We start from the raw sequence: 16,414 nt of genomic DNA on the forward strand, positions 1-16,414 counted from the left end.
ACAGGTTTAGAAACCACTGGACACTCCCTCTAGCAGGACGCTGTGGTCCAACAGGACCAGAACCTCACATCAGCTTTTTCCCCGACTGTGGCTGTCTCATTAACAAGGCCTAAGACCCCCTCTGACACTGACTTTCTCCCTCCACCATAAACGTTACTGTCGTGACTTTTCGTGGCTGCTGAAGTCTGTGGATGCTTGAAAAGAAAGAGAAGTGAGTGTGGGATGCATCCCTTTCAAATCCTCGTGCCGAATTCTGATCCAAATTGTCCTTCCCCTCTTCTCCTGGGCCAGCTTTTATACTCACAGGAAAAAAAACATGAACAAACATTCTAAAAAAATTTCCTTTTAAGGAACCAACTTCCATCGTTGTCTTTCATAACTTACTTTACCACGTGTTTTACTAAGAGTGCGATCAGTCAGAGAGAGAAAGGTAAAAAGTTCAGCAGAACCTCTCACCATTTTCCCAAGAGAGCTCATAAAAACTACAGGATGCTTGTTCTTCACTTAGAGAGAGGTCATTGCACGTTCTTACAAACATGCACTTCACATTCAACTGTAATCTTAGAGAGACCGATGAAATACTATGAAATGCTTAGAAGAAAATATACCACATTACATTAATGTAAGGTCTCAATGCATTACTCTACATACACACACTTTTAATAACATTTAAATAACATGTTCTGGATGCTACATCTTGTATTATCTTATAATCTGCATAATGTGAACCAAACCAACAAACTGTGCAGCTCTTCTCATTTTAAAACACACACATACGTACATATATTCGTATCTTGTACTACAGTACTTCATTTTTACTTCTGCACCAAAACAAAATAAACAAGTGTTTGAGTGTGTCATGCATTAATGCATCTTCATAACAATCTTAGCATGTCACATATAACACACACACACACACATCAGACAGCACATTATACTGCAGGCTGTGTGCAGCAGGTCTTCATTCAGACTGTGCACTGTGCTGATGTCATTCCTGGAGGAGGACGGGGGCAGTAATGAGCGCAGCAACTCCAAACAATGACAACAAGAGAAGGAGAAGAAGGCTGCAGAGCTTGCACAAACAGTTCGAGTCACAGCCTCGGTGTACTTTATCACTCTGAAGCGTTGTTGAAACGTTGTAACAGCGTTGTTAAAGCGTTGCCTCTGTGCTCCGTCCTCCTCTCTGTTGAACTTCGCTGACAATGGGACGGAAGGTGACCGTTGCAACTTGCTCGTTGAATCAGTGGGCTCTGGACTTTGAAGGCAACCTGGACAGAATACTGCAGAGTGAGTGGCAGTGCTGACGTCACGTCGTTCTGAATGACGCGGTGTGTGTGTGTGTGCCTGTCTCACCTGTCTCACCTGTCTCACCTGTGTGTTCCCTGCAGGTATCGACATCGCTAAGAGTCGTGGAGCCGCGTACAGACTGGGCCCAGAGCTGGAGATCTGGTATGAGGCGTTCAAAGACATATATACATAGACGCCGCATTGAGCGCTGAATCGTACGTCGACGTCGCCGCCATATTGGATGTGGCAGATCTGCCCGTAAACTAATACAAGGAAATGGACTGAACTTCATAAAGCGCCTTTCTACAAAGTTCTTCAAGTTAATGTCTCTTATACACCCATTCACACACACACTAATATATCTGGGAAACAAACAGGCACCAAAAACAACGTATGTAACTTTTAAAGTGATGATTATAAATGTTTACTCCTTATGTAAGCACCAAACCAACGTATGTATTTTTCTAATGCTGAGTGTTTACAGCTACTAATGTGTGTAACACTGTTACTGTGATGATAAATATTGAAATATTTATATTTAACATTTAATCTGTGTCTATAATAACCAGATCCTGAAATGTAGATGTGACATGAGGGTTTTCTGAATAAAGAGCACTAACGTGTACATTACACGTGAACATATATACATACATATAGTACACACACACACACACACGCACACACACACATACATATATGTATATGTGTGTGCATGTGTTGGTTTGGTGCTTACATAAGGAGTAAACATTTATAATCATCACTTTAAAAGTTACATACGTTGTTTTTGGTGCCTGTTTGTTTCCCAGATATATTAGTGTGTGTGTGAATGGGTGTATAAGAGACATTAACTTAAAGAACTTTGTAGAAAGGCGCTTTATGAAGTTCAGTCCATTTCCTTGTATTAGTTTACGGGCAGACCTGCCTTATCCAGTATGGCGGCGACGTCAACGTACGATTCAGCGCTCAATGCGGCGTCTATGTATATATGTCTATGTATATATATGTCTATGTATATATGTCTATGGTCTGTCCCATATGAGCTCATGTTAAAGGAGCAGCGTGGAACACACTGACTGCTGGTGGTTAGAATGGGTACTGCAGCCCAAACATCTCAACTCTAAAAACAATGATAGTCAACAAATGCAGCATGGTTTATTTCATGCACCATGAAAGGATGACTGAGGACAGGGAGCCAGTGAACCACAACACTCATGTTACAACATGTTACAACATGTTGCAGCAGCAGTGTGGTAGTGGTGTTTTTGCCAACTTACCAACTCAACTTCAGACTTTTCAGCTCACGTCCTGCAGAACAGCACCGTCTGTGCAGTGAGAGCTGAATAGAAAGAATAGGATAAAACTGATGCACTGAGAATGACTTTAAAGTGAAGCATAGTGAAATAATAACTCTGGGTCCTTCTGGCCTCTGGCATTCCCAGAATTTACCCTCGTTTTACCACGTTTCTGCCATTAGCAGTGAATGCATGGCGTCACCTGTAGGACTGTGACCATGTTGGCAGACCTGCCATCCCCACCGCCTGGTTGCTCAAACACAATCCACACTCTTAATCCTGCATAACTTTAAGCCTTAATATAATGTGAACAGGTGAGTTGTATATAAATTCACCCTCAGTACAGTTGTCATGAACGGGGGAAATTAGCTACAGAGACCAAAACTGTTTTTTGTACCAGGCTGTAAACATGTTTATTTCTGCTGTATAACATGGGGACTTATGGAGACTGACTCACTTCTGGAGCCAGCCTCAAGTGGACGTTTGAGGAACTGCAGCTTTTGGGTTAAATTCCCAGCCACGGAGCATTTCTTTTTTCATGGAGCTTTTTAGCTCAGACAATCAAACATTATCTCCGCTGATCCACTTTGTTTGCTTTCAGGGCTGAATTTCTGTTATGTTACATATTGTTCCTTTGAAATGTCAGCATATGATTGTTTCGGTCAAACTCGTAGCTTTAGATTTTGTCCGGTGAGTTTGAACGTTCAGTTTTACGTTGCTCAGGTGACATCTCTTTTCTAAATCCCTTCATTCTTACAGCGGGTACGGCTGCGCAGACCACTTCTATGAGTCAGACACTTTGCTCCACAGCTTCCAGGCCCTGAGGAAGCTTCTGGAATCTCCCATCACCCAGGACATCATCTGTGACGTGGGGATGTGAGTATCACCTTGAAAAAAGTCAAAAAGGCACTGTTCAGTCCACCAGTCCATCAACTGAAAGTTCATTTCATGTCAAAGACTCCAAGAAATAAATCAGCAGGTTCCAGTCGATGACCTGCTGAGTGTAAATATGTTTTTAGAAAGAAGAGTCGCTGTCACATCTGTTCACATCTGCAGCCCCATTTCTGAGATCCTGACAGCACAGTTTGTCTTTACCTGAAGGTCTGTCTGTATGGCTGAAGTCCAGGTCAGTGTCTCATTTTCACAGTGTTTTGTGTTCTGTTCATGTCAGGCCCATCATGCATCACAACGTGCGCTACAACTGTCGGGTCCTGTTCCTCAACAGGTACGTCGTCAGCACAGCGGCCCGGTCTCATAAATGACGTGTTGCTTTCTATGACTGGACTAAATGTTTGTTCATCCTGTAGAAAGATCCTGCTGATCAGACCTAAAATGCAGATGGCTAACCACGGGATCTACAGAGAGGTGCGCTGGTTCTCACCATGGAACCAGTTGAGGTCGGTCATCACTCCCAGTTCTACCACAAAGTGTGTGTCATGATTAATTAGGGTGTAGTCAGAGCAGTACAGGGATGTGTTTCAGCAGTCATCATTGCATCAACAATTATTAAACTATCTAGAAATCCATTTGCCTGGTACTCCAGGATCATATTCAGAGATAGCTGATTGAATCTGTCCATCAGAGTGTTTGTTGGAGTCTGTGCACAGCCCATGTCTCTCAGGAGGCTGCAGCATGCTTCCTGTGTGGAGCTGTGGATCTCTGACTCCAGACAGGAAGTTTGGTAAAGCAGTCAGCTTGTTTGAAGTGCAGAGATCAACATGTTGTCGACCTGTGGGAGGCGTCTGCTTCTCTGCGATCCTCTGTTAGCTGACCTGTCGCGTCCCAATTGTTAAAAATCTAGGGGTAAAAGTGGACGCCGATCTTAAATTTGACAGCCAGATTAAAGCTGTGGTGAAATCCAGCTTTTTTCAGTTAAGGCAGCTGACAAAAATAAAACCAGTCCTTCAGAGACAGCACTTTGAGACAGTCCACGCCTTTGTGAACACTCGGCTTGACTATTGCAATGCACTTTATTTGGGGGTTAGTGGGTCCTCGATCAGTCGTCTTCAGCTGGTCCAAAATGCTGCTGCACGTCTTTTAACTGGCACAAGCAAATTTGAGCACATTTCACCGATTTTAGCTTCACTCCACTGGCTGCCTGTCCATTTTAGGATTCATTTTAAAGTTCTCTTATTTGCTTTTAAGGCCTTGAATGGCCTTGCCCCACCCTACCTCTCTGAGCTGCTGCACCCCTACATGCCTAGCCGTTCTCTCAGGTCAGCTGACCAGCTGCTCTTGACTGTCCCTAAAGCTAGACTTAAGCTCAGAGGGGATCGAGCATTTGCCGTTGCAGCCCCGGAGCTATGGAACGAATTGCCGCTGCACGTGAGACAGGCCTCTTCTCTGTCTCATTTTAAAACCCTTCTTAAAACCCACCTCTTCTCTTTGGCTTTTAACACCATGTAGATGGTTGATTTTATGTGCATACATGCTTTTTGTTATTTACGTACTTATTTTTGTCTATTTTTTTAATTTTATCTAGTGCCTTTTATTCATTTTATTTTTATTGTTTTCTACCTTCTTTTATCTACTTGATGTTTTGTTGTGTTTCTATATTGTTATTCATTGTGTTCTATCGTATTGTGCAGCACTTTGGAAACCCTGTGTTTGCTAAAATCGTGCTATATAAATAAAGTGGATTGGATTGGATACCTGCAGGTAACCATAACAACCGTCCTCTGCATACCTCTGCAGGGTTGTTGGTGTAATTCCAGTAACAGGTTTGGTTAAACTGTTCAGGTGTTGCAGTCTCTAAGCTCAAGTTGAAACATGACCAGAGACTTTTTGCAGAACTCCCGACTGTTCTGGAGTAGTGCAGCACATGATGTGTAAAATTGGTGACGTGGCCCTTTAAGGAAACATGCAGAAGAAAGACTGACATGAGGAAACCATCAGCTCCAAACACACATCTTACAGCTGTAGAAGCTACGCTAACAGTTTCCCCCTGTGGTTGTAGTCTTTGAGGTAATAAGGTCGGCATATTTCCCAAAATGCAGTGGAGAGTTTCTATGAGGCCAGAACATCGATGTCTTGTTGTGATTGAATAAAGTCTTTGTGCTTGTTTCTTCAAGGAAAGTGGAGGAGTACTTCCTGCCCAGAATGATCCAGGAGGTAACGGGGCAGGTAAAAGAACACGTGACCTGTGGTCCTCTGTGTTTAACTGAGACTAGTCGTGAACCAGGACACATCAGCAAGTGTTGTTTCTTCATGTTCATCAGGACACAGTGCCATTCGGTGACTGTGTACTATCCACAAAGGACACGTGCATCGGCACAGAGATGTGTGCCGAGCTCTGGAACCCCAGAAGGTAGAGCTGCAGCTCGCCGTGCTAGGGTTGCATGGATGTTGTAGTTTTTCGTGTGTCTGACTGACTGAACATTCTCTCTTTCCTTCAGCCCTCATATTCAGATGGGTCTGGACGGGGTTGAGATCTTTACCAATTCGTCTGCGAGCCACCACGAGCTCCGAAAAGCTGACCAAAGAGTCAACCTAGTCAAGTCAGCCACCACCAAGGTAAACTTCAACCAGGAGCCCTCAAATATTTACTCATCTATTCATGTAGAAGTATGAAACATATGTGAGGTAACTGCTCTGGAACTCTATTCACAGATATTGAAAGAAAAGCAATTCTTTAAATCATTCATACAGGCACCACAAGACACTGTGTTGGCTTCTGCTTGGCAGCGCTCTGCTTCATATGTAGGACATCATAACATCCAAATCGAGCACTGCACTCAGTGTGTGAGTGGTGTCATTCCAGAGTGGAGGTATATACCTGTACGCCAACCAGAGGGGCTGCGATGGAGACCGCGTCTACTACGATGGCTGTGCCATGGTGGCCATCAACGGAGACATTGTGGCACAGGGAGCGCAGTTCTCCCTCAGTGATGTGGTACGTACGGACTCAGATAAGTCTGTGTCATAAATGATAGATGTAGAAATGTGATGGTGTAAAAATAATGTGCTGTGTTCACGAGAGGGAGACAGTGTGAACATGAAGGACCTATGTGAGTGTAATTTTCCCGTTGGAGGTGTGGTTGCAGGGCACACAGAGAGAGACAGCAGGCAGACAACATACCTGAGTCACAAGAGAGAGTGTGTGTGTGTGTGTGTGTGTGTGTGTGTGTGTGTGTGTGTTTTGCAGGAGGTGATTACAGCTACTCTCGACCTTGAGGATGTGCGTAGCTACAGAGGAGAGCTGTGTCAGCCGAACCTGGTGAGAGCTCTGCTTTCCCTCTCTGTTCTTTTTGTGTTGCTTTGACTCGTTTTCACCTTCCGACGCTAATTACCCCGTTACATCATGTTAGAATTTCACCCTCACAACATAATCTGACAAATTCCATAAGATCGTAAAACCCGGGGACACTTTGTCAGCGGGGATATTTTTAGATTCACAGTGGAAAGCAGCCAAAGTGAAATCCTAGATATGAACATAATGATGGATGTTTGTGCTTCTGCAGTACAAAGCTCAGGACTTTAGTTTACATGTTCAAATGACCAGCACTTTGTCTCATGTATCACGTATCATACCTGCACTACATCAGCATGTTAACATTCACACAGTCAGTTAAACCATGAATTAATTGAAATGTGCAGTGTTGCTATGGTTACCCTTTGTTCAATGTACTTTAGGTCTCACACTGATTTAGATTCATGTGTGTGTGTGTGTAACATGATAGATTTAATATAAGTTCAGAGAAGTATGAATACACGTATTCATGGTGGTGGAGTAATCTGAAGTAACAGTAATCTTTATTCAGGTTACTGTAACCATGGTTACCATGTCTCCATAACGTCCTCTGTAAGTGGAAATACTTTATGTCTTGGGTGTAAATAGCAGGCCTGACATTTGTATGTCACATATTAGAGCTAATGAGCCTGGAACAGAGGCCACTGTGGGATCATGCTCACATGATGAGGTGCCTCTCTCTGTCCAGACCTGTGAGGAGTGTCCTGGTCCTGAGACACAAACCTGGACTCAATTCCTAAATCCCAATATTAAATGCTGTCAGGTTCACGTCAGGCCTACACCGTGGGTTCTAGTCGTACACATATACTTTTACATTTGGTGCTGCTGTTTTCTGAGTGACACACGGCCAGTCATTTTTTTTTTGTAGAGCTTTTAATTTGAAATGACACAGGAAGTGTTGAGTCTGTATTAGCAGAATGATGCAGTGACTTTATTCAATTCAAATCTAAATCAAAGCAGCTCATACAGCTTCAAGTGTTTTAACTCCTGACTGATATTAACGAGGTTAATTGATGAATTTGTTTTTTAATTATTTTCACTATATGATATGCACAATGCAGTTTACTTTAGCTGCTTATACATAGTTTAAATGATTATTGGGCTTTGGGCTGGGCCTGACGTTCACACAGGCAGAATTCTTCGGAGCTGTAAGCTGAAGCCTTTAAGTGTTAAGCTTGATAATAAAGCAAAATTCAAACATCATGCTCAATCGCTGACATGTCAAGAACAAATAGTGCAGTCTAACAAAAAGACGTTTCTCTTCACACAGGTGTCTCTTGTTTGTTGTCTAGGTATAAATGTTCATCAGTGCTGGTTTGAATCTGCTGTATGTGAGCACAAAACAGACGAAGAGGTGAAGTAAGCAACGTGCTGGTGAAGAAACATCGAGCTAAAGTTTAGATCATCAGGAGAATAAAGATAGATGAACATCCATCAGGAGGACAAACACAACTCCAGAACCATAATGTTGCTGTGTGTTTGCAGCAGAGGTGTTCACACTCCAAACGCTGCTCGAGGCTGAAAGAATCAATGAATGTAGCACACATAAAGTCTTTTGGTTGTCTCTGGTTTACTTTTTTCCCTGGGTTCAGTCAGAAAGTGTCACGTGAACTGTGGCACACACACAGATGTCCGATGGACTCACAGAGTAGAGTTTTGAGTACGTCCTTGCACTCTCATGCGTCTCTGTTGTAGGAAAGTGAACCCAGACCATGCCACAGGGTCAAAGTTGACTTCTCTTTATCCAGTGGTGACGACATCTACCTCCCCACCCACCAACCAATAACATGGCACTTTCATACACCGGACGAAGAGATCAGGTACAGAATGTGTACTGGTTCTTCATAGAGGCAGCGTTGTTTTTAGCTTTTGAAGATAGACAGTTAACTTTGTGTTGTTCAGTCTAGGGCCGGCCTGCTGGCTGTGGGACTACCTGAGGAGAAGTGGACAGGTGAGGAAGAGCACACACACACACACACGCACACGCACAAATAAGTGAAATGAAGTGATTAGAGTGTCTGTGTTGCTGTTCCAGGCTGGTTTTCTGTTGCCTCTGAGTGGAGGCGTGGACAGCTCCTCCACAGCCTGTATTGTCCACTCCATGTGTGTGCTCGTCTGTCAGGCCATAGAGGACGGCAGTGAGTATGAGTCTGTGTTTCATTTTGAACACACAGATGATCTCAGTGTGAGTAATGCCATGTGTTTTTGTAAAGGACAGGGTGGTAATAAAACATATTCCTTATGTTCATAGTCTCAACACACTGGTGCTCAACCAGACCAACAATGAGCTGTATATATTCAGACTGAAGCGCACACACACACATCATCCCTCTGCCAACTAAAGCATAGCAGCCCTGTGTGTGTGTTGGTTGTGTATCATACTCCTCACTTGTCTGTCTTCCCTCTGTCCTTGTCTCTCTGCACCCCTCAGACAGACGGGTACTGGAGGATGTTCGCAGAGTGCTAGGAGACGACTCCTACTGTCCTCAGCACCCAAGAGAGCTGTGCGGCCTCATCTTCACCACCTGCTACATGGCGAGTGAGAACTCCTCTGAGGACACACGCGGCAGGGCCAAAGACCTGGCCAATCAGATCGGCAGGTAGGTGGGATTCAACGTGAAGGTCTTTTTGTTTGAGGAGATTGTAACGAGAAGACCGGTTTAATTGTTTATAAAGATGGTTTAAAATCAGGTTTTAATAACCAGCTAGAATGAGATTCATTTAATTTCACATCAGCATCAATACACAGACACAGCATCTGTGTATTTCCATTAGTACAAAATAGGTTTTAATGCAGAGAGTGACAATAGAACATTATCAGTTGTTGTGACTTGAGTGAGGTAATAAGTACAGAGAGGCCAAATGCCTTATTTTGTATTTAAACAACTTCACTACCCATAACGCACTTAGAGTGGACTGTACTTATATAGCTCCTTTCTAGTCTTCCGACCACTCAAAGCACTTTACACTACATATCTCATTCACCCATTCACACACTGATGGCACAGCCTTCAGGAGCAGTTTGGGGTTCTTGCCTTAGTTGTTTACCCTTTGTTATCACTCAGGCTAATATGTATACTTTATTCCTCCACCAAAGGAGAAGCTCTGATTATAAATCCACAGTCTTATAAAGGTGGCAATGGTAGCTAGTTTGGCTCTGTCCAACACTGAAAACTACATGTACCAGCACCTCTTTAGCTCACTGACTAACATGCCGGATCTTGTTTGATAAATGTCACCATGTAATGCTCATCTCATTTTAGCAGGAAAGTGGATTTCCCAAAAAGTCAAAGTATTCATGTCAGTCTCCAGAAAGGTTCAAAATAATATTCATAAAAAATTAACGTCTGCAGAACAGTGAAAGTTAAAACACCGTGTATATGTTGTTTGTTATTTAGTCTATGTGTGACAGTTTTCTGAGAGTGGTTTAATATATTTTGTATGTTTGAATACATCATTATGAGTGCATACTGAATACAGTACAGACATACCACACACACCTTATCATCCAATGTCTTCTTTATGTTTGTTACATTTCACTGAAGACATCAAATCTGTGAACTAACACATGTGGAATTATGTGGTGAACAAAACAATAGTTTTATATTTCATGTGGAACATGTTTGTCCTGTTCTGTCACTTCACACATGAACATGTTTTCATCCTTTGTCGTTCATCTCCTGGTTTGCAGCACGCACATGAATATTAACATAGACCTGGCAGTGAAAGGCATTCTGGGTATCTTCTCGGTGGTTACTGGGAGGTTGCCTCAGTTTCGTGTCAATGGAGGAAGCCACAGAGAAAACCTGGCTCTGCAGAACGTTCAGGTTAGCCTCACTCACATCCTGTCTGCAGCTCTCTCTCTGTCACCGTCATTACACCTTCTGTCTTTTTTCTTTGACTGTCACTCAGCCGCTCCTCGTCGTCTCTGTCACACTTAGTTTGTTCACAAACACATAACGGTGACGGTTATACCGCAGTCTTCACACTGACGCCTTAGTAACAACTGTGAGCAATCTGTAGCTTACATCAACCACAGGCCGTTTTTCTTAGTATTCTGTGTGTGTGTGTGTGTGTGTTCGTTCACAGGCTCGGGTCAGGATGGTCCTGGCCTACCTGTTTGCCCAGCTGAGTCTGTGGGCCCGAGGGAAACCAGGCGGATTGTTGGTGCTGGGTTCAGCCAATGTAGATGAGAGGTATTGTTGCCACATGTCTGTGATATATCATGTTTCATGTGTGTGCGAAATCAATTCTATGGTTGCATATGTTTCATGGGTATATAGATGTTCCTCGATATTAAGGCAAAAGTTGACAGAGGTGAGAGAAACATCTGTTCAATAACTTCAGTTATCTCTGACACTTTCCATACAGAGCAGTTCTAGACTGTGCTCTTTACAATATTATTTACAGAGACTCAGCAATTCCACCATGATCAAGCACAGAAATCCTGACTGTGTCAGAAACCAGACCATATTTTTATGCTATGACTGCTATAGCCCACATCTACAAAGCAACCAATCACAGTACAGCACGAACTGAAGCAGAATCAGAAGGCTGAATAAAATTCAGGGGGGGGAAACCCCACCTTCACCGCCCCCACACACACGAAACAATGGTGGTTAAATAAAAGGTAGCTTAAAGTGAAGCTCTCCACACATGAAGTCTTTCTGCTCCTCAAACTGGACCTCAGATCTTTTTTTCACTGACTCATCAGAACCTGAAACAAATTTACCACCCCATGATCACAGCCTGCATTTCTACCACAGTGCTGCTTTCGGTTTGAGCAGATGTTACCAGATGTTAAAGTGACTCCAGACAAAGCTCCTGAAAGATTCATGAAGTCTGACTTTACTCCCATTAAACGGCTTCTCTTGCTCAGTCTGACAGGATACTTCACAAAGTACGACTGCTCCAGTGCAGACATCAACCCAATAGGAGGCATCAGCAAGACGGACCTGAAGAGCTTCCTGCTTCACTGTGTGGAGCAGTTCCAGCTCACCTCTCTGAGAGGGTGAGTTCAGGTGGAGACAGACCTGCTGCTATCTGTATTGAATAATGATTTCTTACTGTTTGTTTCAGCAGACCTGTCCTGTAAAGGCTTGTACGTTCTTCCATAATGTAAAATGTTCCTCACGTTGATGTGATTTAGAGCCAAGTGTCTCTGCTGGTTTCTGACCAACACACTTGTCATTTTCAAGACCAGCGGCCACAGTGTGTGGTCAGGTGCTGCACCTGTTCAGTCCAGTCCTGGTTTTGTGGTCAATTAATATGAGCAGTAGTGTTTCTTCTGCTGAGTTTCCAACTTTGATGTACTTTGCTTCTTTAACTTTTCTATTGTGTCTCATTTTTAACATACGTAATAGAGAATACAGCCAATCAAGCAAGTGTGCCTGACAGTGATGTCATTCAGGAAACATCTGTACTGATGTTCTGTTTGCTGGCCACAGCTGGCTGTGTCAGGTTCTTTACCTGCAGCGTCACACAGCAGCAGAAACCAGTGTTTTTAAACTTAAAGCTTCATTATCATGTCCGTAAACTCAGGTCAAACACACACTGTGATTATCCCGTGCAAGGTGTCACATGGCGTGGGGTCATTTTAAATCACGAGGTCCTCTGGTGACATGAGACTCATGAGACTGAGATGTATAATCAGTATGTAATCATATATCTCAACATATTTACAATCCTATGCAGCATCCTGGCTGCACCGCCCACAGCTGAGCTGGAGCCACTGACAGACGGACAGGTGTCACAGACAGACGAGGTAAGAAGTCGAGTCATCTGCGCGCTGCGTCGAGTTGCTCGTTCAGTTTGTGGGTGAGAACAATGATTGAAACGGTAATATCAGGATCGTGTGACAGTTTTATCACCATCTATTATTACCTGCTGCTTGAAGAAAAAAGGCTTATCTAACTGGATTTCATAATGATAATATCAGTAGGTCAAGTGACTCTGATTGGCTATATGATTCATATGGGGGGGGGGGGATGTGAGCTGACATGTCGCTCATAACAAATGAAATCAGTTTGGCTGTATTAGCCAATCAGAATCATTATTTAAAAATGTATTCTGCTCCTGTAATCTGATGTCATCAGATCATGTTATGAGCCGAGCTGAATGGAAATCTGAACAGACAGCAACAATAACTAAAGAGGGGCAATGGATATTAGAGAACCCTTCCTAAGCCCCACCCTCTTTGCTCCGTGCTCCAATAGTAGTTGAACAAGTTTGGTCAACTTTCTCTTCCTGTTTAAAGTTGTTGCTGGGCAACCTGAGGAAATCAGAGACAAGAAAGTTGAGGCTGCTCAACTGTGATTGGAGCACAGAGCAAATAGGGGTGGGACTTTGAAAGGGTCAGTTGAGGCCATGTGTACTGCTGCAGCAGGTAAAACATCAGGACAGGTTTGAATCCACTGACCGGCTGATGTTACAATCACTTCACTGCAGTGGTTAGCCAGCGCTTCGTGTTCGTAGGGTGGCTGTAGCACAGCAAAAAGCTCGTCCATTAATCAGAAATCCCTGGTTCCTCCAGTCTACATGTTGAAGTGTCTTAGGGTATGATTGTTCCTGAAGACTGAGCCTGAGTGTGTATGAATGTTGTATGATCTGCTCTTTTGCTCTTGTGTCCTTGCGTCTTTTAAGTCCATGCTGGCTGGACATTTTCCAGTGAATGACACATTGCTTTGTTTTCATGTTCCTCATCTTCCGATTGTCTTCCTTCTTTCTCTAACTACCACCACACCTCACTCCTCAGGCCGACATGGGGATGACCTACTCTGACTTGTCAGTGATTGGACGACTGAGGAAGATCTCCAAGTGTGGCCCCTTCAGCATGTTCTGTAAACTCATTCACATGTGGAAAGATGCGCTCTCAGCCACAGAGGTCAGTTAAGCCCTCCACTGGAGGAACAAGGTGAAATCTGCCACAGAGAAATGCAGAGCAGACACTTTGAGGCAAAGTGTGACTTTAAACTGTTGGCCTGTATCTGTGCTAAAAGACACACTCAAACCATGAATCATCACAGACTGAACTGTCTCTGTATAATGATAAAAAAAAAAACAGTGCCATGGGTTTTTAAAAGTAAACTCAGTAAAGCTGGATACTTTTGCAAAGGGAAAAAAAGGAATTTATCTCACAAGCAGTAAGAAATGATTAGTGGACTCGGCATTACTCAGTAATAATGTGTGTTTGTGTGATGTTTAGCCAAGTTAGAGTAATTACTAGTGCTGTCAAAATTAACGCGTTAATTTTGTTTATTTTTAAAGAATTAACACGGTAAAAAAAATTAACGCAATTAACGCGGTTTTGTTTACTTCCGGTGGCGGCCGCCATTTTGGATGTGGCAAAGTAGAGCTTTATTTCCCAGATATATTAGTGTGTGTGTGTGTGAATGGGTGTATAAGAGGCATTAACTTAAAGCCCTCACGGAGACTGCGCCCTGGGCGGTCGCCCACATTGCCCATAGCTAAAAACGGCCCTGCTTGTTTTAGTTTACGGGCAGATCTGCCACATCCAATATGGCGGACAAGTTAACGTATCGCAGCAACGGACCAACCTGCTCAATGAGACGTCTGTGTATATATGTCTATGATCTATCCTAACTAAAGGAGAGTCTGTGGTGTAAAGATGGATAAGGACGGACTTTTAGGGGGAACATTTCATTTTAAAAAGTTGCCCGACGGCTCGTTGGACAGATTAATCTGTTGATAGATTAATCGCGATTAATCGCGATTAATTACAGAAATTTTTGCGATTAATTAGTTAATTTTTTTTAATCGATTGACAGCCCTAGTAATTACTGCTCGTGATGTTTAAGAATTGTACTTTCACGTCACAGTTTTACCATAATATGAATGAAGCTTCAGCTGCAGATCATTTCTGGATGTTCTGACATTTAAACAGTTTTTTGTCAAACAGGTGTTTGTTATTTAAAATGTGTCTTTGGGACACTGATCATGAATATCGTGTGTTTATCAGCTGTTAGCAGAACACTTACACTGTATTGCTGTCTTTTCTCAGGTGGCCCAGAAGGTGAAGCACTTCTTTCGGATGTACTCAGTGAACCGCCACAAGATGACCACGGTGACACCGTCCTACCACGCCGAGAGCTACAGTCCTGACGACAACCGCTTCGACCTCCGACCTTTCCTCTACAACACACGCTGGACCTGGCAGTTCAGGTGCATCGACAACCAGGTAGGGATCCATGCATCAGGCAGGAAACATCTCACTGTGTTCCGAATATTTCAAATGGTGGACTAGACAGTAATGTAGAGAGCAGTCCATAGATGTATGGATTATATTTGGAAGACAAACAGTGGATAAACATCTTTAAGAAGGTTGCATGTCTTTTCTCACAGGTGGCTCAGATGGAAGCAAACACTCCAAAGCAGTGACAGCCTGAGGTCTTCAGGTTCACATCAAAACACATCAAACATCTTCTGGTGATTTTTCACAGCTTTAAGTGAAGCTAAATACGAGTCTACCTCAGCCTTTCTGTATTACATCATTTGTGAAATGCAGGAGTGCATAATGTGTCCGAAACAGTAAACAGTTCCTCAGCTGTTCCTCCTCTCCGAATGTTGTATGTGATCAAGTCCAACTAGAATAAAAAAGTCACCGCAGTGCTTCAATGATCCTGTGTGTGTGTGATGCAGTCAACAGACATGATTTTTATATTTGTTAATGTTGTTGTTTAATGTTTGAGATGAAAAACACGTTGAAGCACCGTCACAGAATGATATTTCAGATATTACATGAACTCTATATTAATGTTCAGCCACAGTTCTTACTAAAAACATGACTGCTGTGATCACATATTTTACAATGGATGAAAATTGTTTTCAGTAGTGCCATGACTGTTTGATGATAATGACATCAGTTTATTAAAAGTGTGTTTTCTGTATTTTCTTGAAGCTGTAATTTTTTACAAAGCTAGTAGTCTTCATTTAGATGAAGAAATAGTAATTGTAAGTTTTGACTAATGTTGAACTTAACCAAGCGTAGGACTTGGTTTGGTTTGTTCTGTTCTGGAAGCTTTCTTAATACAGTTATGGTAAATATGTATATTTAGCACTTTACTTGGGTCATAGTTTACTATGTAAAAACAGAATATTCTGTTGTTATATACTCTCCACCTCGTGTCGAGAGGGTACATTCAAGTATTTAGTTAAAGGTTTAAAGGGTTATGTAAGACATATGACACCTGTTGTTGAGTTGTGGGTTTTGAGATGGCTCTTTGAGGTAAGATGCTTCAGAAAGGGAATTATGAGCAAGTCTGTTCAGTAGTTGATGTTATTTCTAAGGGCTATATATATATTTATTTATTTATTTATTTATTTCAGTGTGAGATCTAATGTTCTGTTGAAAAACTGTTTGGTAGACACAGTGTGGACAGGCAGAAGCGTCTCGCCTTCACACAGGCACAGTGTTTGTTGTATTAGAGGTGGTTAAGCAGGATCCGGATGTGTCCAGGTGTCTGGGTGGCTCCTTTAGCCTCAGCCTGATCTGATCTGATCTGTGCCCTCTTGTTTGAAATGTGTGTGTGTGTGTGTGTGTGTCACTTTGGGCCGAGTGTAATTGTTG

At 42.8% G+C, this 16,414-nt stretch overlaps 1 protein-coding gene across 1 annotated transcript; it reads left to right on the top strand.

The window, feature by feature from the left end:
- The first annotated feature begins 996 nt into the window (after positions 1-996).
- Positions 997-15,732, top strand: nadsyn1 (NAD synthetase 1). The gene is made up of 21 exons (XM_027281134.1): positions 997-1,287; positions 1,389-1,449; positions 3,339-3,455; positions 3,751-3,804; positions 3,887-3,976; positions 5,651-5,702; positions 5,798-5,886; positions 5,975-6,092; positions 6,340-6,471; positions 6,724-6,795; positions 8,524-8,648; positions 8,731-8,779; positions 8,864-8,966; positions 9,260-9,428; positions 10,520-10,655; positions 10,918-11,024; positions 11,708-11,839; positions 12,523-12,592; positions 13,583-13,711; positions 14,849-15,025; positions 15,190-15,732. Exons 1-21 carry the CDS (start codon positions 1,203-1,205, stop codon positions 15,223-15,225), a joined length of 2,103 nt encoding a protein of 700 aa, XP_027136935.1. The 5' UTR covers positions 997-1,202; the 3' UTR covers positions 15,226-15,732.
- Positions 15,733-16,414: the final 682 nt, after the last annotated feature.

Source organism: Larimichthys crocea, chromosome VIII, assembly GCF_000972845.2.
Source record: "Larimichthys crocea isolate SSNF chromosome VIII, L_crocea_2.0, whole genome shotgun sequence".
Classification (NCBI taxonomy): domain Eukaryota; kingdom Metazoa; phylum Chordata; class Actinopteri; family Sciaenidae; genus Larimichthys; species Larimichthys crocea.

Bases quoted from the DNA above. Each gene is read 5' to 3' on its own strand.
- nadsyn1 (XM_027281134.1), top strand. From the start codon at position 1,203: ATGGGACGGAAGGTGACCGTTGCAACTTGCTCGTTGAATCAGTGGGCT. The intron at 1,288-1,388 runs GTGAGTGGCAGT...TGTTCCCTGCAG, and splicing joins CCTGGACAGAATACTGCAGA to GTATCGACATCGCTAAGAGT. The intron at 5,887-5,974 runs GTAGAGCTGCAG...TCTTTCCTTCAG, and splicing joins GAGCTCTGGAACCCCAGAAG to CCCTCATATTCAGATGGGTC.